General features: G+C 38.2%; 1 protein-coding gene across 1 annotated transcript in view; it reads left to right on the top strand.

Annotated features, from left to right (window-relative positions):
• The window catches only part of SPTLC1 (serine palmitoyltransferase long chain base subunit 1), a 71,916-nt gene that overhangs the window by 13,595 nt on the left and 32,512 nt on the right, over nucleotides 1-25,809 (top strand). The window contains exon 2 of the mRNA XM_014308036.2: nucleotides 25,656-25,792. Coding sequence (XP_014163511.1) covers nucleotides 25,656-25,792 — 137 coding nt within the window. The remainder of the gene's footprint in view (nucleotides 1-25,655; nucleotides 25,793-25,809) is intronic.

The following is a 25,809-nucleotide window of genomic DNA, read 5'->3' as shown; positions in this document are numbered from 1 at the left end:
TCAGCAATAAAAGATAAGAGAAATGGGTGGGAAGCATTAGTTCTTTAGATGTTTGTCATCTGGACCAAGTGCTATGTGTTCTGAAGCCCTACTTGACTGGACATAGCCTGCTGATGAGAAGGAGAGAATATATATTTTGTTCTCCTTTGCTACCATGCATAGCCTTTGCTCCATCTTTATTAAACTGCCTTTGTCTTGATCCACAAGGCTTTTTTCATCTGTTTTTCTGTCCCACCATCCTGCTGAGGAGGGGAAGTGATAGTGCAGCTTCCTGGGCAGCTTCCTGGGTTATATTAATTTTCCTGACTTACTCACTCTTTCATCATTCTTCTTGGGTCATTCAGGAGGTTTTACAGCTCAGGTGTCTTGCTCGGGACAACTGAGTTTGCTCAACCTATTCAATTCATATTGGTTGCAGGGTTACCCAATATCACTGGTTACACAACATCAGCACCTACCCACCACAAACTCAGCCAGACATACCCACAAAATCCTCAGAACTGTCACTACATGGTCTGCCCTGGATCTTTTACACGGGTTCACAGTTCTGTGCTCAAACGGACTGAGAAATATATTCCCTGTTTCCCAAAAACTCATTCTCTACAGACAAAGACTCATTATAGTTCAACAAAATTTCTTTCAAATTGTGTTGAAGTGTTTATTAAAAAGAATCCATACCACTGCAGTAGGCAATTAATTTCTGGTTGTAAGGCCTAAATGCATTCAAGAGAGTCTGAAGCTCTGTGCTCCATCACACTAAGTCGATGTGCTTTGCCAAGAATGGAAACGTGCCACATTTTTGTCATTGTATACCATGTACAGCATAAGGAACAAAATTGCTGGTCTGATTCCCACCTATGTTGCTTAAATGTCATTAGGTCTAAGGTGAACAGGATTTTTACGTATAGAAAACCTAATTTTCCCCATTTAAAATGTATGTACAAAGAACTACCTCTACTCTGCCATCATTCATGTGAGACTGCCTAGTTTGTATAAGCATGGCTTACGAGAGCTTGTAGTAACAAATCACTCCTTGTGTAAAAAATCCTTTTGCCCCTGATCAGACTGAGGAACGGGGAGAGAGAGCTATTTTTTCCCCAGCAATGCTAAGAGATCTTCTCCTGTAGCACAACACCACCATGTGTGATCCTGAGAACTGAATCTGAAGAAAAAACATTTGGCCAGGGCTATAAAAATTCAGCATTTTGTTGTAATATTTTCTTTTTCTCCTTCATTATTTGAAAAAATCCCAAATGGCAGTCTAATTCACTGGCATTAGAAAGGAAGTTTATAATATTGATTAAAAAGTTACAACATACCATTGTAAATGTCCAGCTTTTCATAAAGATGTCTGCACCCAAGAGTTGCCTGGTATTTGATGGAAAGTTAGTATCTTGAGAGAGAAGTGGGCAGGCTGGGGTTTGGGTTTTCTGGCTGCGGTTTGTTTTTTTTTTTTTTGCAAACGCACCTGAAATATACAATTCTTCCTGCCTGTAGGGCATACATCAGGCTTAACATAAGATTGGTACTCCACATAATATATAGCAGTACATAGAAAATCTGTAGTGCTGCACAAGCACTCTTTGAAGTTTTTAGACCGATACTTACAATCAACAAAGCTGTTATCTGAACATCAATGGGAATGGCATGGGGCAGGGACAGAGGAGGCCACCATTTCAGACTGGGATTTTCTTACCACAAATAGATTCAGGAAAAAGGCCTTTCTTACCTACTAGTTTCATTATTTAGTTACTTTAAAATGGTTTTAGTTCAAGGGCTTCCTATTTGCTCTTTCCATTTTCTATTCCTTAATCTTCTTTTTGGTCTTCCTTCTGTGCACCTGTTAAATGACTAAAGAATCCAAGTATTAGAGTGCTTTCCAAACTGGACAATGCCAGGCTTCAGAGCTTAGTGTCAAGTAAGGGAAAGATGGAGACAGTAAAGGACTCAGTAAAAATATGTAGTATCAAAGAATATTCTGAGTTGAAAGACTCACAAGTCCAACCTTTCCCTCATATCCAGCTTAAACATCTCCTGGCACAGCTTCAAGACATTTCCTCAAGCCCTGACGCTGTTCCTCACAGAAAAGAGATTGGTGAACGCCCCTCCACCTACCCCCATGAGAATGTAGAAGACCACAATGAGGTCTCCCCTCAGTCTTCTCTTCTTCAGGCTGAACAAACCAGGTAACTCCAGCCATTCCTCATATGGCTTATCCTTGAAGCCCTTCACCATCCTTGTAGCCCACCTTTGCTCCTAATTACTTCTTTATGTTTTGGTACCCAAAACTGCCAGAATAGAAAGCCCCAGCACTTGAGGTAGCCCCCAGTGAAGAGCAGAACAGGACGATCCCCTCCATCACCCTAGCTGGCAATGCTGTGGCTGATGCACCCCAGGACAGGACAGGGCTGCCCCCCAGGCTGCCAGGGCACTGCTGACTCTTGTTCAACTTGCCCTCGACCAGGGCCCCCACATCCATTTCTGCAGTGCTGCTCTCCATCATGTCATTCCTCTTTCTGCCAATTCATCCAGGGTTGCCCCCTCCCAGGTGCAGAATCCAGAACTGGCCCCTGTTGAACTTCCAACAGCTGATCATTGTCAAGCCCTCTGATTTGTCAAGGGCTCTCTGCCTTCCATCTGCAGACTTAGCATTCCTTCAAGTTCACATGTAATTTATGTATTAAGAAGTATCTGAAGATAAGGAGCACACAATTGTAACCCAACAGGTGCTATTATCTTCATTTTCATTAAGAAAGAACATTTTCAGATTTTAACAGACACCTGTTCCTAGTTTATGTGACTAGTGGGGAAAAACACCACATACTAGGAATAATGAAGCAGGACATGAAGGCAGCAATTAAAATTGCTCTATGTAACACATTGTGAGCTACAGAGCTTGAGAAGACAGTAGAAATTGCCCAGATTTATTCTTGAAAAGCCAAAAGACACTTGTAAAAAAAGTAAAGTGCTGTAAAAAATAAAGTCAAAATAAGTAAAATCAATGGACTTAAATCTGCTGCAAAATAGTGAAGACTGAAGAGCTGAGGGTGACAAGTTGCAGGACTCCCAGGCTTACATGTTGCAAAGTGGCCTTAGAGGGAAACAGTATGGTGGTTGGGAATGCCTTGACCAAGGACAGCAAATTTAGTGTAAAATGCAGCTTCAAGATGTACATAAAATATTGGGAGTATCAGCTCTGAACTATGACAGACAGATACCTTGAAAGCCTATGTGAACATGTGTGTGTTGATACCTTTTTTGCCAGGAAAGGAAGAAATACATAAATTTAAGGATCAATCATTTTTAATCTGACCAAATAAAGTCCTTAATAAAATTTCTTTTTGAAAGAAAGTAATTAGCATATTCTTTGATTAATTCTGTTGTTTTCCTGCCTCAGGACATTGAGGTGCTGCAACTGAGGCAAAAAATGGGTCCTGTTACTTACCTCCTTTATATATTTGTACTAGGCAACTGAGTAAACTCTTCTCCTTGGACAAGAATTCTCTCATTTTGTCTTTCCACTTTCCACAAATACTATAGGAAAAGGAATTAGTAAGCAGGCCAGATTCCAATCTATTAAAACATGGTTTACCTGGAATGGCTCCATTGTGGCTGACAAAATCCATCTGGGTTTCCACTTGTCACCAAGATCAGTGGCTGACTGTTGACCTCAGAGTTTTTGAGAAGATGGAACCTGAAGTCAGTGGAGTGAAGTTTGTGCACTGGTAGCTAAGTACCTGGTGTTTAGCTGAACAGAAACATCTTAGGAGACTGTCAAAACCAACCAAATAAAAAACCAGGGAGAAATCTAGTGAAGAAAAACAGTTGCATCACTTCTCTTGCCTTCTGCCTTCCACTGTAATTTCTGGGCAATGTATTCAACATTCTATAGCTATGTTACAATTTAGGAAATTACTTCACCACCAAAGGGCTGAGTCATCTTTGCTGAGACAAGTCTGTAACATAATGGTGACATAATTTAGGGATATCTTGAGTCAGCATTTTAATCCATCCTTTTATGTGGTTTGGCTAGAATAAATAAGGTATAGAGAGGCAGCCTTGTTGCTTGCAGTACCTTATGCTGTGGATTATGCATTAAACAGTACTTACAGTACTGTGCCTGGTGGGAAAGGACATGTGTAGTTTAGCCAATAATCTTGACTTCATTCTGTGTAGGAAAAGAGCTTGAGTCATCAGTAGAAGCTGAACACACAATGTGAGATGGTTATGTTTGTTTTATCAGATATTGCCTCTACAGGCTTACTAGTACCAAAGAGTTTCTCACAGATTGCTACCAAAATTGACAACGTTCTGATGGAGTGCATTGTCAGCTCAATTTAGCAATTACCTGTGAAAACTGAGATAGATAACAGACTACTGACAGTTTTTAATCTTCATCTCAGAGGGACAAAGGTTAATTAACTACTGCTGCAAGACAAAATTAAATTTCAGCCAAATATACTTTCAAAACCTGCATAGGATGGAAGGCTGCCAAAAAACCCCATGTGTATTTGGAACTCAAGAAAGAAGAAGGTCCTCCAGGTCTGCAATGTAATAAAATCATACTTTTGATAATTTCTCAAAGGAGTAGGCCAGAGGATGCAAGGATGATCCCATATTTTTTTTCTGTAATAGCTGAAAAACTACTAAAAAGTAGGATTTCAACTAAAACTCTTCTCAATTCTTAGCTCCTCTTGAACACTTGAAGACTCTAGCATGTCTTCAAGCTTAGTTTGTCCTTCATAGAACAATTTTACATTAAAATTTGATTTCAGACAAAATACTTCTAAAAACAAAATTAAAAGCAAACAAATAAACAAACAAATACAAAATTACACTCCCGCCCTGCCCCCAAAAAACCAGACCAACAAAGCAAGAAAAACCCAATCAAACCAAGTAAAAAAATTCCCAGAGGTTGGAAACTGGAACCCTAATCCACAGCTTTTCACAATCAGGATTAGACAATCACCCATGGTCATTCTAGTGTTTTCTTATGGCAGTAGAACTTTCCCCCTTGCTTAGGGGCAGCACCGGACAAGGTGGAAGAAGAATGCTCTGAATTCAGTTTGTCATGATTATTTTGATCTTCAAGTATCTACAGAAATTGATTTGGTCCCATATCTCTTGCTTCTTGATCACAAAATACATCAGCACCCATTACAATCAGAGCAAGCAGCAACAACAACCCATACAGGTTCATTGCCTTTGTGCTGGCAGAATCCTCTTCCCCACTGATGCCTGTAATGTATATCCTGGTTTGGTGTGGGCTGTATTGCTATGCTGCACTTCACTCCTTTGTTCTCTGTGCTTATCAGAGGAGGTAAATAGGACTAAGATTTTTTTTTTGTTACAGTTCTAAAGTTCAGGACTTGGGAACAGTGGGGGGGTGTGAAGGTGGACCTCCCTATCATGAAGGCTTTCAGATGAACTGACCCTGTACTTTGCCATAATCCCCAAATGCTTCATTCAACAGCCTCAACCAGCCAGGCTTCCCAGTTCATTTCAACACACCAGCTGAGCCATTGGCACTACAGTGTTCCTTGAATGCACATTCTACTTTCAAAGTATTTAATTGTGAAGACATCCAGGTGAGGTCAGCTTTTCACTTACACAACATTCAGAATAAAGAAGGCAGTGGATTTTCATGCTGATTATATGTCTTATTTTAAAAGCAATGAAAAGTTAAACAGACCCATGGGTTCTCCAAAAAGCTAAAACACTTGAGATCTCCGTTTAAAGTGAGCTCAATGGTAAGAGAATAAGCATTTATCTTCTCTTCCCTGGGTTTGCATAAAGAAATTATTGTAATGAATCATTCACAATGCACAAATGTAAACCATTTCATTAGTAAAGGACATTACTGTCCATGAGGACTTTTTATTTTTTTTTTTTTTTTATTTAGACACCTAAACACAAATTTTTAGTGACTTTCCCAAAACTACCCATGTAGACATTTGCCCTTCCTCCTCTTCTGGAAGAAGTCAACTGGGCAAGACAAAGCAGAACTGACTCTGTGACACAGACATTTTGAGAGGTGTCTAAAAGAAGAAAATTTTTTTCAGCTTCTGTTCTGGTTATGAATGAACCTCAAGAGGCAGAGACTCTTTTGTTTTATGCAATCACTTTCAGAAATCTAATGCATTTCTTCAAAAGCAGCATTGCACAATAATACGCATTGTAAATCATGTGTCTTTAACAAGTGATAAAAAGAACAGAAAAGTTATATGGACAAATTAAACTGGAATAATTTGAAAAGAAGTTCACAGTGCTTTTTAATTATGTTACTGGTTTAAAAATAACGATTCTACTATCTTCAAAGGAAAAAGACCATGACATCTGAGGAGTTTGTTAGCTCTACATAAAGAACCAAATAACTTCAAAACTATGCAACTGTTTAAGTCTAAGACACAGGGCAAAACAATGGCATCAATTCTCTTTTCAGAGGAAAATGTATATAATTTAAACTTACATAAATAAGTGAATAAAAGCGAATAAACAGTGAATTCAAAGAAGTGTGCTAGCAATGCAAAAAAACATGACTGCTTGTAGTGGCAGAAAACACTGCTTATTTACTTGAAATTTTCCCAGGACAGAAATATTTCAGAAATACTGCTGTTAACATTTGAAAACATTGTGAAAATATATTGGCATGTCAGATAAACAAAACTATAATTTTCTTTTTGTATGCTATGAATACTAAGAAAGCTTGTAGGAAATATATCATGTGTGGGTATTGTTCTTCTCACATTAATATAGGAGGCTTATTTCACATCCTTGAACATCTGCAAGGTGAGGAGAGTATAATGATCCTCTGCTCGCTCTTCTGTGCAAATATTAAAATTTTGCATTCAATATTAAACATTTTTTTGCTTCTTTAGCGTGTGAGTACCTCAAAATCCTATGATATATCATACCAGAGAAATAAAATTTATTGCACTTCTCTGAAAGTGAAGTACGATTGAGACACTTAGAAATATTCATTTGTGCTGAGAATGCAACTTCATTCTCCTGAGCTCCAGGCTAATGCTGCACAGCAATGAAAAGCAGCATCACATACACAACAAACCTTCTTTTATCTAACCTCAACATAAGGTTAAAAAAAGTCATCAGTGCTGTAAGAAGGTACTGCACTAAATATACATATTTACTATGCTTGAAGTCTGAGGCCTTTAGAGAAGAGCAAAAATGGCTGGGATCCTTACTTAAGTTTCTGCTGGAGTCTTCCCTAGTTTAAGAAACGAACATACATGACAATCTTCAACCAGCCTAAATAATCTGCATAAATCTTATTAACTAAAGTTTATCTATTCCACTTTAATTTGAATATCTACAACATATTTATTTAATACACTCCAATATTTATACATCATTACATTTCACTGCCAGTCTATCTTTGCAGTTTGGGACCTTAACACTAGAAATACATCAAAATGTCTTGGTTCGATTATTTAATATTAGCCACTGTTTGAAGGTACTCTTGACAAGAACTACTCCATGAAAAAAGAGTTATAATTTTAAGTGCTGTTATTCAGAGGCTGTTTCACATACTCTTTCACATTGTGAAACCATATGTCCTAGAGAGAAGCACAAAATCAATACTATGACATAGTCCTAGATATTGCTGGCACACAGGAAAAACAGGGGTTTATTAGAAAGAATCTGAAATACTTTGATACTGTTCTCAATTGGAACTAGCTACTGGATGGTAGCTTTTGATTAACATTACAACATTTAAAATAGCCCCTGCTATTTTCCCCCTGAATCTCAAAGATCATTCTGGCACAGCAGGAGTCAACACTACAGGAAGAAATCACACTTCCCTGCAATAAACAGAAGCTTCTGAATAGTTACAGATCTATTTTTCAAAAATCTGTGGGAGTATGAGCTTGGAATTTCCATGCTAAATGGGAGGAATACTATACTAAGGAGGATTGAAAAAGTTGCATATGGATTAGAAGGAGGAGATGCAGGAACTCCAGCCAGCTTCAAAACTTACTGCATAGGCTGGTCCACTCTCCATGATCCACTGCATCTCAGTGTTTGACATCATCCTATGCAACAACCTACTTGTCTAGGCTGTAAATTTGAATGTCTAAATAGTCAATTAATCTAGCCTGATTTTTTTGTCAATCAAATGGTAGAAGATATATTCTGACTTCTATCAGTCTTAAAAAATTGCTGTACTCTGTCAGCAGAACTAAAGCATAAGGCTTAGCATATTAGCTTCTGTAAAACTGCAAATATTGGGAAATTCAGTTGGACAGACTAAGTAAGAAGTTGTGTTTTGCTTCTTTTTTTCCCTATCTGTGATATGAAAAATCAGAATTTCCCACTGTGTTGATGGCAATAAATAAAATTGTAATTATAAAACCGCTGATCAGAGAACACTTCCTCTTGGTCCCACTTTCTTGTCATTAATGGTAAAGTGGGGAAGAAATGGTAGTTGCACATACTGTAATTATAATTAAGACCAGTAATACACTGCCTACTCAGCACTATAAATCTGACTTCATTAATGCCCAAAGAAATATTGCTTTGACTTACACCTAACACACTTTCATACTGTGATAAGTATTTCAGGACAACAGTTGTTTTCTGATCAGCTGGTTTCTGACGAGTTGGCTATGCTTAGGACCAACTTCTGCCTTCCTTGTAGTTGGGCTGAATGCATGGCAATTAACAAAGGGGAAAATACTTAAACCATACCATGTACATCCAATTGAGAGTCCTAGCATAGCTAAGTTGGATACAGTTGCAGGCACAAATTCTGCTGAAGCTTCTCTCCTTACTTAATGTTTATAATGATGTAGCTGCCTTAAAGGAATAGAAGCAGCCATGACCTGGGTTGCTGAGCTGGATTCTGCCAGCAGCTGTTGAGGAGTCCAGTTCTTATCTCAGTGGGGACCTCGTCAAGGTGACATCAGCAAGGGTTATGGTTGTGGGGCTGGTTATGGAATTCTCAGATCCCCATTATGGATGGAGAAATAGCTAGACAAGGGCAGGGACATTTCCTAGTATATTTGAAACTCTAGTGAGATCTAGGGAAATAAACCACATGGAATGACAAAGGGAACATACTGTTTGATTATTTAGGAAGAAAGCAAATGAGACATCATATCATTGCACATCAAATGACAAGACTGAGCCATAGCTGATCGTTCTCATATCTCCTTTCAGAAAAACTGAAGAGAACTGGATTTCACCATTCTCTTTTACTCATAGGAACCTTCAACCCCGCTTAAATGATATTAGGTTATCATTAAACCCTAGTATTTAAAAAACAATTCTATAATTTCTATGTACAGTACAGCAGCCAAGAAGCTGTACCTGCCTAGGTAGTAGAGAGATGTGTTTTCTGTTTCCCATCATCTTGCTCTCCAGTAGCAAGTAGATATCACAAAGGCAAAAATAGTGAGAGTATAGCTGGGAGAATGGATTCAGTGCAGAAGCATTTTAGAATATCTGAGTAACATAAGATTTTATGGTTGAAGTTTTCTGAGGACACGCATTTGAATTTCTCTTCCTAGTCATGTTTTACACATGTCAGTTTAATTTGTTTTTCCACAGTCCAGCCAAAACAGAGAACAAGCATATGGTAAAAATGTCCAAGAATATATTCATTCATTTTTTGAGTATAACAAGATTAAGTTAAATAAATGTTTCTCCCAATCCCCTCACAGAAGGGATCTGTCACATAACTCAGAGGTGATTAAAATTCAATTTGAAATTCTTGTGGTTCTTAACACTCAAGCCACACCTCGCAAAGAGATACACAACTGTTATATAGGCTAGATTTTCTGTACTTAGAACCTATAAGGCAATCTTAAATGAGATCATAGGACACTTAAAACACTCTCTGCTTCTGATATATTTTTTCAAATCTTCAGAGCTATAATACTGCCTTTTATGACCAGTACATGCATTCGAGTGGACAGAACACAACAAAGAAAATTGGGTAGAAAAAGAATTAACTGTTGAAGTTCTTCAAGCATCCTGCAGTGATCACAGGATATTGTATCTTTGGCTTCTAACTCAGCTAGCAAACTGCATTTGTAGAATATATACTACCTAATATACCAGTATGTACTACCAGAATAATGTAAAGGATAAAACCACTGTTGGCCCATGAATCTTGGTTGTCACACCAACCGCGTCAGTTTATGACCTTGTTCAGCAGCACTTTTTCTCCATGGTGCGCTAGTGAAGAAATAAAAACATCTGGAAGTGTTTAAAAAGAAACATTTTTCTAAAAATATAGATCAAAATAGTATCTCTTAATATATACAAATTATATACCAAATATCACTTTTGATATCTATTAAGTGTCCTCAGTTGAAGGATGCAACATGTGTAAGCGTATTTGCCTGACTGTAAATCTTAGGTTTACACCTATTTTATCAAAGAATTAGCACGACTACTGATTTTAACAAACTAAGAATTATCCTCTGAATATTACAGTTCTGGACACACAACAGGGTTTCTGAGCTTTCTTTTTCTCCTTTTGACAAGTCCTTGCTCCTTTCAGATGGTCAGAAAACAGAATGTGAAAGCCCTGCCCTGCCCCACCATAGGTACTTTGCAATACCTCAATAGCCAAAAGGTGTGTCCAAGTTGCTCCTAAATAAACCTTAATGGAAAGTCCAAATAAAGGAAAGGTGATTTAAGAGAGTGAAACATTTAAGAATTAGACATTAACTAATTTGAGCTAATTATCTTCCATCAGTTCATACAACATCTACCAGGGTAGTATACTTGAAACAGTGTAATTAATGTTTTATTCCTTCCTGAATTTCAGGTTAATGTGAAGAGAAGTGTAGAATTTTATTGAAGTGTTCGAACACATGTAACTTTTAACCACTAGAGTTTCTGAAAGAAACAATTTATAATAATCAGGGAAGAATCTAAAGTAGCCTTCAGAAGAAGATATTAATATATGCATATTACCAAGTTCTATTCACGGGATGCTGTTCCCAGCCTTGACATCTCAGATGAGCATGCATTACTCTTTACAGTGCAAATCCGCTCTCTAGTGGCCAAAATTACCACAACAATTTTATAGAAAAATTCTTAGTTAATCCTGAGGTAATTAAGTAAATTCATTGTTGTTTTGCAGAGTGGGTAATAAGAAAAAAAAGTTAATGAAATAGATATTTGAGTGACTGAACTTGAGAGTTCGTAATTCTGTTCAGATTCTGATCATTCCAGTTAATTTTTCTATCAGTGCTAGATCAATCTCTTTTAATATAGCTTAAAATACAATTGAGGTATAGTGGAAAATCATAAGAAGAAATACAACAAATTAAAAAAAAAAAGAAAAAGCTAATGTACTACTGCCATGAATCATAAGAAGAAATACAACAAATTTAAAAAAAAATGAAAAAGCTAATGTACTACTGGCATGAATGGTGAATGACTTTAGCAGATTTGAATCAGCGAGCTTGAAAGCTTGTAAGATAGGAATGTCAATTGTCAATGCACATGCAGTTTCTTACCTGTCAGTAACATTTCTTCCTCTTCCAACTATGAAGTAACCATAGAAATAGGAGATAACAATGTAATTAGATCATTTCAATAATTTCCTAAGTACATCTTTCCTTGCAGAATTTTCCAAGGGAGACTTTTTGAAGAAAGACTGTAAATACAACTGAATTTAGAGTCTGTTCATTTCACTATGAAGACTCTTACACCTTGTTATTAGCTCCCGACATCATGACTGTGTTTAGATTAGACTGGGTAACATAACCCTTTCCAGCTTGTCAGCTACTTCATTCTTCATTTTAGTAATTCACACATGGATGTGGGCTTACTTATGAACACTGGTAGATTAAACTGCAGCAGAATAACTAAATTTACCACAATTTCCACAGGTTAGTACCTGGCTGAAATAGATACATGGGTGAGGAATGAACCACTAGTTTCCAGTCCAGAAAGTAAGCGCTACCCAACACTGGCTATTTTAATATAAATGCAGAAATTCAGCAGCAGCTAAGTGTGCATTTTTGACTGGCAGAGAAAAGTGGATGATAACCAATTCTGCCATAGACATAGCCTCCAAGGCATCTGATATTCGAGAGCATATTGGCAGAATAAAATTGAGCATATTGGTAGGATAAAATTGAGTTTTATAAGCAGTTAAGAGGATTTAACTGTTCTAAGAAATATTTGGAGTTCTCCTTATATCAATGAAGTTGTATGATATTTGGTGGGTTTCTCAGATGTTCAGTAAAAGGAAAATAAAAAAGAGAGGGAAAAAAGTGGGTGAATACAAAAAATGAGGTTGTGTTTCATAACAATCAGAGATTTCATAGAGCATGCTGACTTTCTTAATTGCCAGCCTTACATTTGGAAAGAAAGACCAACAGCTTTTGGAATTCTCTTTTTAAGCACTGCAGTAAAAGGTTTATATCATCTGAAGTCCTGACACTTGTTTTGCAAAAGAGAAACTAATTTCACATTTACATGTGTAAAGACACACAGATGCCTAACCTGTGCAACTGTCTACCAAGAACAGCTATAAATAGCTGATCCTTTCGCACTTTCCCCTTGATATATTTCTGCACTGCAGTACTGCACATAGTCCTTTGCTGCGCACTCCTTATAACATAATTAGAGAAGAGCCCCAAATAAAGCCAGCTGATCCCTGTTCCAAACAGGTAGCAATCTAAGGCACCAAAGTGTCAATTGCTGAACATAATTACCAGGGTGAGGGAGACAGACAGAATGGTCTCTATAACCAAAATTATAACAGAGCAGCAGCTGCCTAACTAGCAAAAACATGCTATGGTGACACAGTGTAGAAGATGCTCTCCCTGGAGACTTAGAGGGGGCAATAAAGTTGCTTCATGTTTGCATAAAACTTGCATTTTGCAGTACTTGCAGATTTCTGCTATGATCAGGCTGCTGTACAAACCTAATCAAAGACCTGTGTGAAGTAGACACAGGTATTTTGTTTCGTGTAAAGAAAAAAAGTAGTTATGGCAAGCTAGCTCCTGGGGAAGCAAGCTTTTCAACTGTGTAAGAACCAGACATCTTGCTCTTATCTCCCAGATATATCTTAGATGGTCACTGTCCAAGTGTCTGTTGCTATTTCCCACAATATTATATTCCAGCATGAAAAAAAACCCAGCAGCAGTTAAATTTATCATGGCTCAAAGTTATACTGTAATGTCAAGGGAAACAAATTAAACTTAAATACAGAAATATTTACATCAGGATGGATGTTAAATTCAAAGACATAAACTTTTAATACAGTTTGAGACTTGAAATGTAAAGAAAAAATCTGGAGATTATTTCCTGTGGAATTACTGCTACAAAACAGTTCAGAAAAGTTACCTTAATTTTCTGATCGGACTACCCAGGACAGTTAAGTGGTAAGGAAACGTATGTATCTGCAGTTCCCTGGCTGATCTGTGTGCATACACATAGTAAGTGTGCAAGGAAACCTCATGCTCTGCCCTCATAAGGTGACAGTGTAGCTTAGATTTGAATTATACGCATCACCTTTTGTAATTAACCAAGGATTTCCACTTCTACCCACACTCTCTGACAATGGGATATTACCACTTTGTAATTTTTCTTTTTGACAGTATTCTTTAAAAGCACTTGCGCAAAAATAAAACATTTGCATTAAGTATAAAAGGCTGCCCCTAGCTAACCAGTCCAAAGTTAATACATTTTTAAGTCACTGCTTGCATATGTAGTATCCCATAACTGTAAGATTAGTACTAATATAACTTGATGTTTGAAGGAAGCATTGGGTCAGACATACTTGCAGCACTTCTAAAGGACTTGAAAAAATAGAGTCACAGCACTGTTGCTCACAGCATAATTGAATGCAGAAATTGCTATAATTCTGAGCTAATATTTTGCAAGACATCAAAGAGAAAGAAGCTGGAAGACAAACATATATGCAAACTAAGATTTTCGTGTGGGGATCAAGCTGTAGTAAGACATTTGTATTAAACCTGAGAGGGTGAGTGGTGATCACAAAAAGTAGAAACATTGAACATCGAACAGTGGAGAAGTGATGGAAGGCCTTATGGTTAAGACAATATTCTTCACAGGAGGACAGTCGGAATAAGTGACTAGCCACAGGAAGAATCTAGGATAGAGTATCATATACAGGAATTACATTTTTTCCAGTGAAATAGTGTCAACATTTAAACCTTTCTGGCTTGATATTTTTCCACAAATTAGTTGCTTTTTGTTTTTAAACTCTCATAGAAAAATTGCTGAACTGCATAATATAATTGGAAGTTTGAGTAATAACAAGAGCTAATGCTTTGAGGGATATTCATTGCTTTAGGACTTGCATGTTTACTGACTTATAAGAAATTATAAAACATGTTTCATAAGAATAGAAAACTGTTTTTACTGTCTAACAGCACAAAATAAGGCCCAGAATTATATTTTGGTTTTACTTCTGGTGTCCACTCAATATTAAAAATGAAATTTGACAACTGAAATCTTTTCCTCACCAGCTAAAATATTTACTAATCCCTTGACTTGAACATAGATCAATAATGCTAAAAGCAAAAACATCAAACTTCTGTTCCTGCAAAACTCACAAACTCCGCCTTCAAAAACCCCAGCAATGAAGAACCAAGAAAAACCTTTCATTTATATTAAACTTAAGTGCATTAAACAGTTAATAAATTTTTGAGGGCCAACTGCTGTAACTTGAATAATAAAAACCAGGTAATGGATTATTTGCCAATGTTAAGCTCCCCCTTCAACAGTCTATTTCCCTATAATCCTAGAAAAATGTTTTCTGCAACATCAGTGTGTCTTTCCATTTCAGCACTTGCAATCCCCCTCAGAATTTACCTAAAGATCACTTTTCTACTGCTTGTGCGTTCTCACTCAGCACCAATTCCCATGCTGAGCTTCTGCTAGGGCTTAAACAGCAGGGCTAACATCAACCATATGTTGTTTGTACTTTCGTCCTTCCCCCAGGGAGGAAATGTATGTAAAGAGTTCTGTTTTCAAGGTGGTTTGCTTTTATTGTTATTGTGGGGTTTTTGTGGCCCAGGTGAAAAATTATCTTATCCAAGATTTGGTCCAAAAAATGGAAATTTGTTCATGCTCATCCTGACAAACTGAGTCAGCAATGTTCCCTTGGTGGGTGGCAGAGATCACCTCAAGGGTCTTCCAGGTGCAACCACAGTATTACCTTGTGGGTGGGAGATGGTCTTTCTTACCCCATTCACAGCAGTGTTGTGGTCAGAGATAATGCTCCAATAGCCAGAGTTTCAGGTGGAAACCAGAGACAGAACTACCTATGGACTTGGTGCAAGGCACCAAGCAGGGCAATGTTAAATTTCTGAGCACTATTAAGGCTAAGATCTATGTACAGTGTGTATGGTAGCCTAAATTTGTGGTGTATGCATATTTTTTCTGTCATTAATACACTAAATCATAGATGCAGTCCAGAAAATAGGGGATGCATGCTATTCTGAGCCTTTTCCTACACTCCTTTATGTTTTGTGGGTTTTTTGTAAGGTTGGTTGGTTTTTTTGTTGGTTTTTGATTTGTTGGATTTCTTTAAACAGAGCCAGTCCATATAGTTCAGAGCTCTGGTATGCTTTTCATTTTGTTTTCTGATCCCCATGATTATTTTGATTTGTTTTCTCTGAAATTGCTCTAACTAGTTGAGCTTGAGCAGCTCCTGACTGCTACAATATTTTCATCAACAAAGCACATGAGATAGTGTTTATAATTGTTTATAGTGAACACACTGACAATGTGCTGCGCTTGGAAGTCAAAAGATATTTGAAAATACCCTTATGACAGATATGAGCAACATAATTGTATTTAATATTTCAGTTTTGTCTTTACAGTACATTGTCTGTTTCTTGACTTTTAGGCTAAATGCCCCAAATTAATAGAAATACTCTTACTGATCAAAAATGCATTTTATTTGCCTCCTAAAGAATAAAACACCATAAATATAGAGAAATGTATGTTTGAAAGAAGCTTTAGCAGCTGCCTGATGTGTGGTACAGATTTTCCAAATGGAAAACAAAATAACAGTGTTTCATTAAAATTACACAACTAAAAATAGACGCTATATCAAGGATAAATAGTACATTTTTTTCCAGTGAAACATCACTGTGCCCCAATCTAAAATTCCCCTAACAATTGCTCTGACACACTTTACATATAGAACAGATTTTTAAGAGGTATGTTAGTATTACTCTTACCTTTTATCCATTGGTGTATTTCTAGGTACTGGATCAAGTCTGCTAACCAATCCCACACAAGTTCCATATACTTTAAAAATAATTTACCTGCAATGGTTGATGACATCTGTAACTTTTACTTTCCTTCAACATTGTAACATGAACTCAATGTTCAAATGCCTTCAGTGCACTGCCTCTTGCTGGCAGCAGATGTCCCCTTGTGCCCAGGGTTTTGCATTTGTAAAAAAGCCTAGTTGCAAAATGGCATGAACAGTTTTCCTCTGCTGAGCAACATAATGTTTTTACTTCACTCATTTCCACAAAGGTCTGGGAATATGCAAAATGTGTTGCTTCTGTGTTTGTGTAAATATAAGACTGAAGGATCAGGAGAAAATACCAAAATTCTGTAAATCTCAATTCAGTTTTCACTTTATGCTTTCAAACAAACCCACAAACAAACAAAAATGAGGAGGATTATTCTTAAGTAACTTTTCCAGTTTGCCTCAAAAATAATGAGTCAGTCTTCTTCCCTGGGATTCCTTGGTTGGTATATTTCATCTCTAACACAGAACCTGAATTTTTGTAGTTGATCCCCTAGAAACCCATCTTCACATCCTGGTTTTGGCAGATTAAGGGCTCAAATCAGAAAGCAAGTACAAAAATTGGAAAAGTTTGGATTTTATGTCTTTTATTTAACCCTGTATTTTTGAGAGTAGCTAAATTTCCAAGTGTGCACTATTTAAGTAAGCATAAGTTTTCCACTTTGGATACCAGGACACTACAGCTCTTCTAAGATAGTGAAAGCAAGAGTAATCCTCCTGAGTCAGTGATTGCAGGCAACCGGCTGCTAGAGCTACTGCTAGATGCTAGAGCTACTTCAGTGAGGTTATAGAAGTCTACAGTACTCATCAAGAATTGCTTTGTTGGTGAGACCTCAGGATCTACCCAACAGTGATATTCTTTTAAACCCTGCTTATTCTTTCAAACCCTTAAACATATGTATGGTTAAGGGCTGGGAAGGGGGGCAGTGACTACCCTTGTTTCTGTAGCTAGCTACATATGTCCGATTTTGGTCAAAATATTTAACAGAAAAATCCCTTAGAAAATGTACTGTATTTTGCAAATGTTTTTAAGCATCTTTTTCTCCATATGGAATAAACGAATATGTCTGGGAATGCTGGTGCCACAATTCCAAATTCTTATTGTCTCACTCACTTCCTGATGAGATCCATATACAAAAAGCCTTGAAATATGAAATGACTGTAAAAGCTCTTATTGCAAAAGCCACGCATTTCATGATAAGACTATTGACAATTAAACAATGTGTTATTCTTTCACCAGCTGTACTTAGAGCAGAAAGAAAAACGGGTAACGTTACAGATCACAAAACTGAACCCAGAATCTTCAGGCACTACTTAAATGCCACAGAATTTAACAAGTGGCTTTCTTTTCTTTCTACATAACTACAACACATTCCAATGAATCATGCTGTTATAAATGATCAAATCGAGAGCCAAATTTATAAGAAAATTTAGCAATTATTTATTAGATTGTCAGCGAAACAGAATTTCAATCAGCAAAAACCACCACAGCCAAGGGCAGCAACGGACCTGACCCCCGAATGTCAGAGTCTCCCCCGTTCACACCGACTGCTTTGCGCAGCGAGTTCTTATACAGTTTATTCTGCCTGAGGCAGAAATGACCGAATGTTCTTTGTGTCCCTTCACATGCAGAACCGGGGCTATACATGTGCAGAGTCAGACAAAAGTCCAATCCAGGTGTCTAGATGTTGTCAGGGAACTCCGGAGAAGTCGGCATTCACATGTAACAGGGTGGCGCCGGTGATCAACGCGGTAGATGCGATGTCCTAGGTGAGAATCATGATTGAGTGGTCCTGGTATCCCAGGGAAGTCGGTGATCATCACCCAGGAAGGTTTCATTCTTACGTTAACGAACTTGATATTATCTTAAAGTAGCCTGGGAACTGGATGAATAATAACAAGACACTGCTCCCGGCTGGGGTGGTCAAAAGACATAGTTTGGATCTTACAATATTTTATACATTAATAGCATGAATTATCTCTACCATATACTACAATGCCAAGACTCTTTACCTACCAGGTACAGAAGGAACTAAGATTTGTTTAGAAGTACCTCTAAATGTTATAAATTGTTTAGTGGCTTTGATGAAATGTAAATGTTTTATAATTGGAAAAATGTGGCAGGCCTAGGAAGACAGAAATTGATTGAGTTACTTTACTTCCTGGTTTTGATAGCAATTAACAGAGCTGGTAGACTTGATCAGCTTCTTTGTATGGAAATTTAGCAAAAAGTATCCTTCCCAAGGGTAAATAATTTAGCAGACATTGTTCCAAATTTTTTGCCTCCCACAAAGGATCAACTTTGCATTTGGATCAGTCAGTGATCTCTGTTACAGACACTAGTTGATGAAAGTAAGCTCTCATCTCACACTCTTTTCCACTTGTGAACTGCCCCGAAAGTGAACGTTTGTCCTTTCCTGTCTTTTGGAAAAATCATACATTATATTTGGAGTTGTTCCATTAACTACGGTTAAGCAAAGACCAACTGATTATAAGCTGCTTCTTCATCTTACATATTGATTAAGACTACTGTTGTCTTTTAAAATAATCACTCAGAATCTAATTCAGCAGTATAGAAATAAAATTTGCAAAGAAGAATTAGCAACTGAAAATCAGCTTGCTTGTTTTCAAAACCAAAAAGGCACAAGCTAGGTGAGCTCCAGTCCACTGTGGTCCTCAGAACACTATTCTAAGACATCAGCAGTCCTATTTTTAATGTGAATTTTCAAGTGAAACTATGGTATAAATGGGAATTTGTATTAAAAATATCCTACCATTAGAACAACAAAATTGAAGCCATTTTCTTCAAGAGAAGGGGGAAAAAAATCTGTGAGGGTAATTCAGGAATAATTAGGAGAATATTCAGATGGAGCACAAGCTATGTTGTGACAATTTTTTCACTTGAAACTGCTTACTAGCTTCAGCTACTGGCATAAATAATTGCATACAGCAAATTGTTTTCCAAATATCTTACAGAAGTGAAGCTGTAAACCCACTCTTTTGTGACGCACTTTGAAATTCTGAAAAGCTTCAAAAAACAAGATATTCTTCTTTGATTTCAGCAGACTTAAGTTTTCAGAGGTGTCAGAAAGATAAGATTCTGTCTTATGAAGGCACCAACATTCACCCACTTACAAGGACTTCATTGTTGTCTCAACACCCTGTTCAGGTCTCTCTGAAAGCTATATTTCAACAATTACTCTATGTCTGGAAAGTCTTCGGAGGGGTTCTCAGTCACTTTATTCCCCAACATTATAATTTTCTCTAGTTTATTTTATCTTTTAGATGTTCACTGCTTACAATTACTTAGTTTTGTGAAATACCTGGGGTGACTATGGAGAACAGAGTTTGTAGTCCACTAATTCGCTATGAAACAGCAGTTGAATGCAGAACTGTGCTTTTACTCAGGCCTTGCTCAGGTAAAATCATGTGATTTAAAAGCCAGGTAAGAATTTCAGTGCTTGAAAGGGCATTGGTTTATTAATTAAAAATGTTTTTAGCCACATCTGGTCTGAATTTGTAGATGTGGCAATTCTCTGAGTAACAAATATATGCAAGGTGTTGCCTGTCAGACTAGACTAACTCTGCCAACACACGCACACACATTTTACCTATAACCACAAAGAATTTCAACTAGTGCTCTGGTATGCATTACATGGACCTGCAAACAATACAGCGCTTTTCTGTGCTTCAGTATATTAGCAAGAATGATGATGTGGCAAAGGAATACTTTGTATTTTTCTGGATGAAATTTAGTTGCCTCTTCCACAGGCATTTTTACATATGTACCTTCAGAGAGGGAAACCCTGTGGTGAACACTGTGAATTAAAAAGTTGAAGTTTCCATGACTTTTCAAACCTCTCTCTACTCTGATAACATCACCTGAATGCTGTTATTTCTAAAATCAAGCATGCTAGTAAGTATGCCTACCATACACTGCAGACAGCAATTTTACCATTAAAATACAGAGCCACCTAAACAGCAAAGGAGCTGAACTGAAGAAGACACAAAGATAAAAAGTCCCACCATTTGTAGAAGGTGTCAGGGAATGCACAAGTAATCAATGTTTGCTTTAGTCAGCACAATGGTGTTACTGAGAGCACATTATTCTGCCTCAGGGCTGAAACCCAGTGATTATGGAGAAAGAGATTGAGTCATCATAGGCAGCTTTATCTACTCTCAAAGCTCCTGGAAGGGGTTTGTGAAGATTTACAGTTTGCTTAAATGCTTAACTTGAAACAAACATTTAGACTCAGGTGGTTAAGAGAGAATGGGATTCTAAAAGGCTTCAATGCCCTGCAGTGTTACATGGATGTAAGAAGCTACCAGATATTGAGCCATGTGAGCCGCAATGAAGGTATGATCAAAAGCTGATTTTGCTTTCAACAAAATCTGCAACTATCTGCCATCTTTCTATTTTTTCTCAAGGCAGACAAAAATAGTCACTGCACAGAGCACAATTTCATCCTGGTTTTGATCCGAGTTCTGCAATATTGTAGGCCTCAAGAAGTTCAATAATTCTTTTTCTATTTTTCATTACAAAGATTTGCTGTCAACTAACTGTGGCAGAATGAGAAGGCTAAATTTGTTGTTAATATTTAAATATGACCTTTCACTGACTCTGTAAGTTCTCTTGTAACTGCAGTAGGATGTAGCCACTACCTATAATATTATGATTGTGCAGTTGACTATTCATCTTCCTATTATTTGCAAATGAAATCTCCAATACACACTGCAGCATTTTTGAAAAAAAATAATGATCTTGCTTCAAAAGATACCTGTATCTGACAGCAACGACCAAATTCTCACTTCATCTCACCTTATTTTTAGTGTATCCTTATCTGAGGCATCCATCTGCAACTATGTGACGACTGCATGCATCACATTTTCATGTTTCTCAGTACAGAGATTACGGGCTCTATGCCTCATAAAAACCTTCAAGTAATGGTTCCAGTGTTTGTTGTTGCAGAAGAGGTCATTAGAGACCCCACTTTTATACAAGACAACAAGTGGATAGCAGAGCTGTAAAAGTAGAAGGGTTTGTACAAACCAGTGTAATGTTCATGTAAACACACAGAGGCTAAAGGTCTATTTGGGCTCCATTAGCATATGGCCTTTACCTAGTCAGAGCATCAGCAGATGAAATACTCCTTTGAAATTTCTACATCAAAACAGTAAGTATGGAAAACACTGATGACAAGAGAGTTTCTAAGACACTTTGTATGAGGCTGGAGTCCAATTCTTCGGGTAAATAAATGTAATTGATGCAGGATTGATATCCCTTTGCTTCTCTTTCAGTTTCACTCTTACGAGAAGAGGCCTGCATGACAATTGCTAAAAGATGTAGAATGTGAGCCTTTGGAGCCAAATGTCATGAGCTTCTGTTGGACACCTTACTGACAGTTAGAATTTATGCCAACTGTGGTTTTATTTCTCATCTTGCAGGTCTCAAGCTCTACCTTGCCTACAGTGCATCTTCTATGTGTTATCTAAAATTCACATCTGATTAGTCCATTATACCACTTAGAAATAGCATATGAAAATTACTTTTCAGCCAAGAAAAACCCTGTCTCATGCAGACACATGATGTTATTACTTATCACTCTGCATATTGAGTCTAGTCAGTATGGACATTTTGCATGTGATGAGATGACAGCATTTCAAAACATGCTGCATTATCTATTTTGGCTGAATTACTTTTGCTGTGATGATCCTGACTTCATTATGGTCAACCTGTTTTAACTCCATCAAAATGATTTTGAGTAGAAGTCTGCTTATAAAGTCTACTATGTTTCTAATTCCAATGTGCTAAGAAAAAACAGCACTTAGTCAATTCAGTATAAGCAAAAAGTGGGACAAGAAGAAGAGAACACAACTTTGAAATGTTCTATTAATACAATGCTTATGTTTCTAAAATAAAAGAGATTTAGCCTGACACAATTTGGAGTAAAAAATGTGCTGTTTGGACTAAGGTTTTGAAGTAGTGAGTGGACAGCAGTTCAGTTGCATATTGAGGTGAGAGAGAGAAACAAATGAGTCACACATCTGGTGTGTTCTGCAGCAGGGACAACCAACCCAGGTGGAAGTTCTGGGCTGCAAATACCGATCTGAATGTGTCTGAAGTTTTGAATGAGAGACATGTGAGATCTAACCACACAGGATACAAAACCTAATTCTGCAGCAGAAATACTGCAACACCACGTATGGCAACTGGTTCTCTGCAAGACAAACATTCTCATTTAAATAGTGTATGTTCTGTCAGTGGTCCCCAGGGCTCTTACAAATTCCTAATACAAGTTTTCTTTATTATCACAGAACTAGGCCTACCTGGTGTAAATTCCACTTTAAGATGGTTAGTTCAGCCATGTACTGGACATTTCAATACTTAGTCCAGTGCTGCCAAGCCCGCATGGAGAACAAGCATTGAGAAGAGGTGTAGACAGGAGGCAGACTGCTATGCCTACATCCATCTCTCTGACAAGTGAGCTTTTCATTGCAAAGGTCCACCTTTGGCTGAAAATACTTTGAAATGAAGATTCTGATAATTCTTACATGGTTCCAGTATTCAATAAGTCCAAACATTTGAGGTTAAATTTGGACCTTGTGGTATGCCAGGAAAACATTACAGCAGTTCCACTTTATGCCACTTAGTCACTACACTTGTTCAAGGTGCCATTGAAGACTTGAGAACAGCTAGAATGTACCAGTGCTTTGACCATTAGGTGCTCTTATTCTTTCACAAATCTTGTGTCAAAGGTTGAGATCTCCAGATGTTTCCCATGCAGACCTGAGACAGGTTTCTGCTTTCTAATTTAATAATTAATTCAGAGTTAATTCACTATAAAACTTGGACTAAGCATATTTCCAAGATGCAATAGATTTAGATAACACAAAGTTTATCTTGTGCTCTGCTTGCCTTGTGCACAATTGCTCCTCCACATATTGGGTAAATGACAGAACCTGATATTCCAGTTCTTCTTGGCACTTGCACAGTACTCTTGCAACAACTTTGGGCTTCCCATTAGGAGTTGGGACACAGTTTCTGGCTTAACAGACAGCTTTCAACTGACTTTGAAAGTTTTCTCTGCTTGCTGCCAGCATCATCTCAGTGGAGCATCAAGTTTCAAAGACCAAAAAACACTAACTAGTATTATCCTGCTACTCCCCTTGCCATATCAGGATTGCTTTCCCAACACAAGAGGACAGAAAAATAACTGGCACTGGCTATGTCTGTGATAGGAAAAAAAAAATTCTTAGCCATACTAAGTCCTATTATTTAGTTTCTGGAGTGACCAGAGAACTACAACAGATAGCTGGAATTCCAGTGTTGACCCAGGGGAACTGAGCTGGGGATTCAAAGCAGCGTGTGAGAAATGAGTGGGTTGAAAGAATTTGAAACATACAGACCAGGAATTCTTATAGGGCACTATCTCAATAGCTTTCATCAGCTCTTTAATTTCAGAGATATTTTTCCTCTGCCCTTTCTTTCCAGTCATAAACTGCCATTGTGAAGGACTTATCCCTTTACCTCCCTTGCTTTATTACTACCAGAAGTGAAGCAGCCTTAAGCAATTAGCAGCAGTGGCACCGTGTTGAAACAATGAAACTGCTGAGCAATAGGGATAGGCTCACTATTACGAGTGACCCAGCACTATGATAATCCAGACCAGGAACTCTGAATCCACTGTCAGAAGAATTACTGGTTAGTATGTTATTAACTTCACTGCATTTCATGCTGGAAACAATTTATCCAGTGTTTCAGAAAATCAATTTCTTAGTCTCCCAATGGTACATATATATGTCAAATACTGAAAGTCAGAATCTGATGAGAGCAGAGATGTGACTCAATCTGCTGCCCACCAAGACAACTCATGTAGCCGACTCTTCTGGGGACTGCATACCAGACACATTTTTTGAGGCTGGTAGTAGCAGCCATCTCACAAGAGTCCAAGACTCCAGCATGACACAATGGCCACAGAAGTATTAAACAGTGAAGACAAGAGTCTTCATGCAGCTAAAAGACATATTTATTGTCTCCCTTGACTTTTCCAGTAGCCTCAAACCATATATTTATCTTTATTGTGCAGAGATTGGAATTTGACAAGTATATCATTAAGTTCAGAAACTCAGGGAGATTAACTACTATGCATTTCAAGTAGTGTGGAAGTGAAGTTCACTGATTTTAACTATCCACTACTGTAAAATTGTAAGCTACTGTTTGTCTGTACTTAGCAACAGCCACAAGGTTTTTGCTATCAACTGTTTCATCAACTGTTGCCCCAGGTTTCTCTCACCCAACCATGGCAAAGCCTCATGAGTGAAAACCCAAGGGGTGTGCTTCCATTGTGTTGTCCAAGATGACCATCAGAGATACTCCACAGTTATGTAGCTCCACAGAAATAATTCTCAAACATTGCCTTTAACAGCTACCTCACCTCCCAAGAAGTCTTCCTTCCCATTGCCCCTCTTCTCCACTGACTTTTAGCCAGTTGCTCAGGTTCTGCACAGCTACACACAGTGACATACTCATCTCCCCACACCCAGGTGCATCTGTGGGGAGAGTTCAACACTACTCCTTTTCTTCATGGCGTTTATCTCTCCCCAACAGTCTTTGGCTTTCAGGGCCGCTCACTTTGACAAGACTCTTAATGTAGTAATTTCTGCTCTTATTTGAACTTACCCATTATTTCCACTATAATCAGGTTTTACTGTTGCTGCTCCTTTCATTAGCCAAGTATCTGAGCAATTGTTCCTTCCAGCAATGAATTCACTAGTTACAGATGCGGAGGTGTCAAGCGTAATATTTGTGGATGAGACACAACAGCACAGGATGTGCCCCTTGCCCCATTCCACTTAGGGCAGCGTGGGGCTAAGGAAGCCTGTGTGTGTGGAGGAAGCAACACCAAGCTAACTCCAGCAAGTCCAACCAGGTTTGAAATGTGGTGAGGGAGCACATATTAATACATCCATGTTTATCTTCTTAGGCAAGTCCAATTTGTAGCTAATTTCCTTTAGTCAACACTGAAGGGTGCATCTATGTATATAAGCGTTTAAAGAGGGTGACAGGAAGAGAATGGAGTCGGGCTGTTCTCAGAGGTGCTGAGCAATAGGACAAGAGGCAATGGGTGGAAACTGAAGCACAGGAATTTCCACCTGAACATGAAAACTTTACTGTGCAGGTGACTGCACACTGGAACAGGCTGCACAAAGAAGTTGTGAAGCCTCTCTTACTGGGGAGAGCCAAGAACTGTCTGGACACAACCCCATGCTCTGGGATGGCTCAGCTTGAACAAGGAGGTTGGACCAGATGACCGGCTGTGGTCCCTGCCAATCTGACCGATTCTGAGAGCCAGTGATTCTCTGATCTTCCCAGTGTAGCCTCGCTCCCTGACGAAGCTCGCCACAGGACACAGCAGCCCGGAGCGACGGCGGCCCGGGACGCGCAGGTGAAGGCCGCGCACAGAGCCCACAGGCGCCGCTCCCCTGACGGCAGCCGAGGCCGCGCCGCCCGCAAGGGGGCGCTCATT

This window comes from Geospiza fortis, unplaced genomic scaffold (assembly GCF_000277835.1).
Source record: "Geospiza fortis unplaced genomic scaffold, GeoFor_1.0 scaffold167, whole genome shotgun sequence".
NCBI lineage: Eukaryota > Metazoa > Chordata > Aves > Passeriformes > Thraupidae > Geospiza > Geospiza fortis.
Note: the sequence above shows the minus strand (reverse complement) of the source record. Positions and strands in the feature narration are given on the sequence as shown.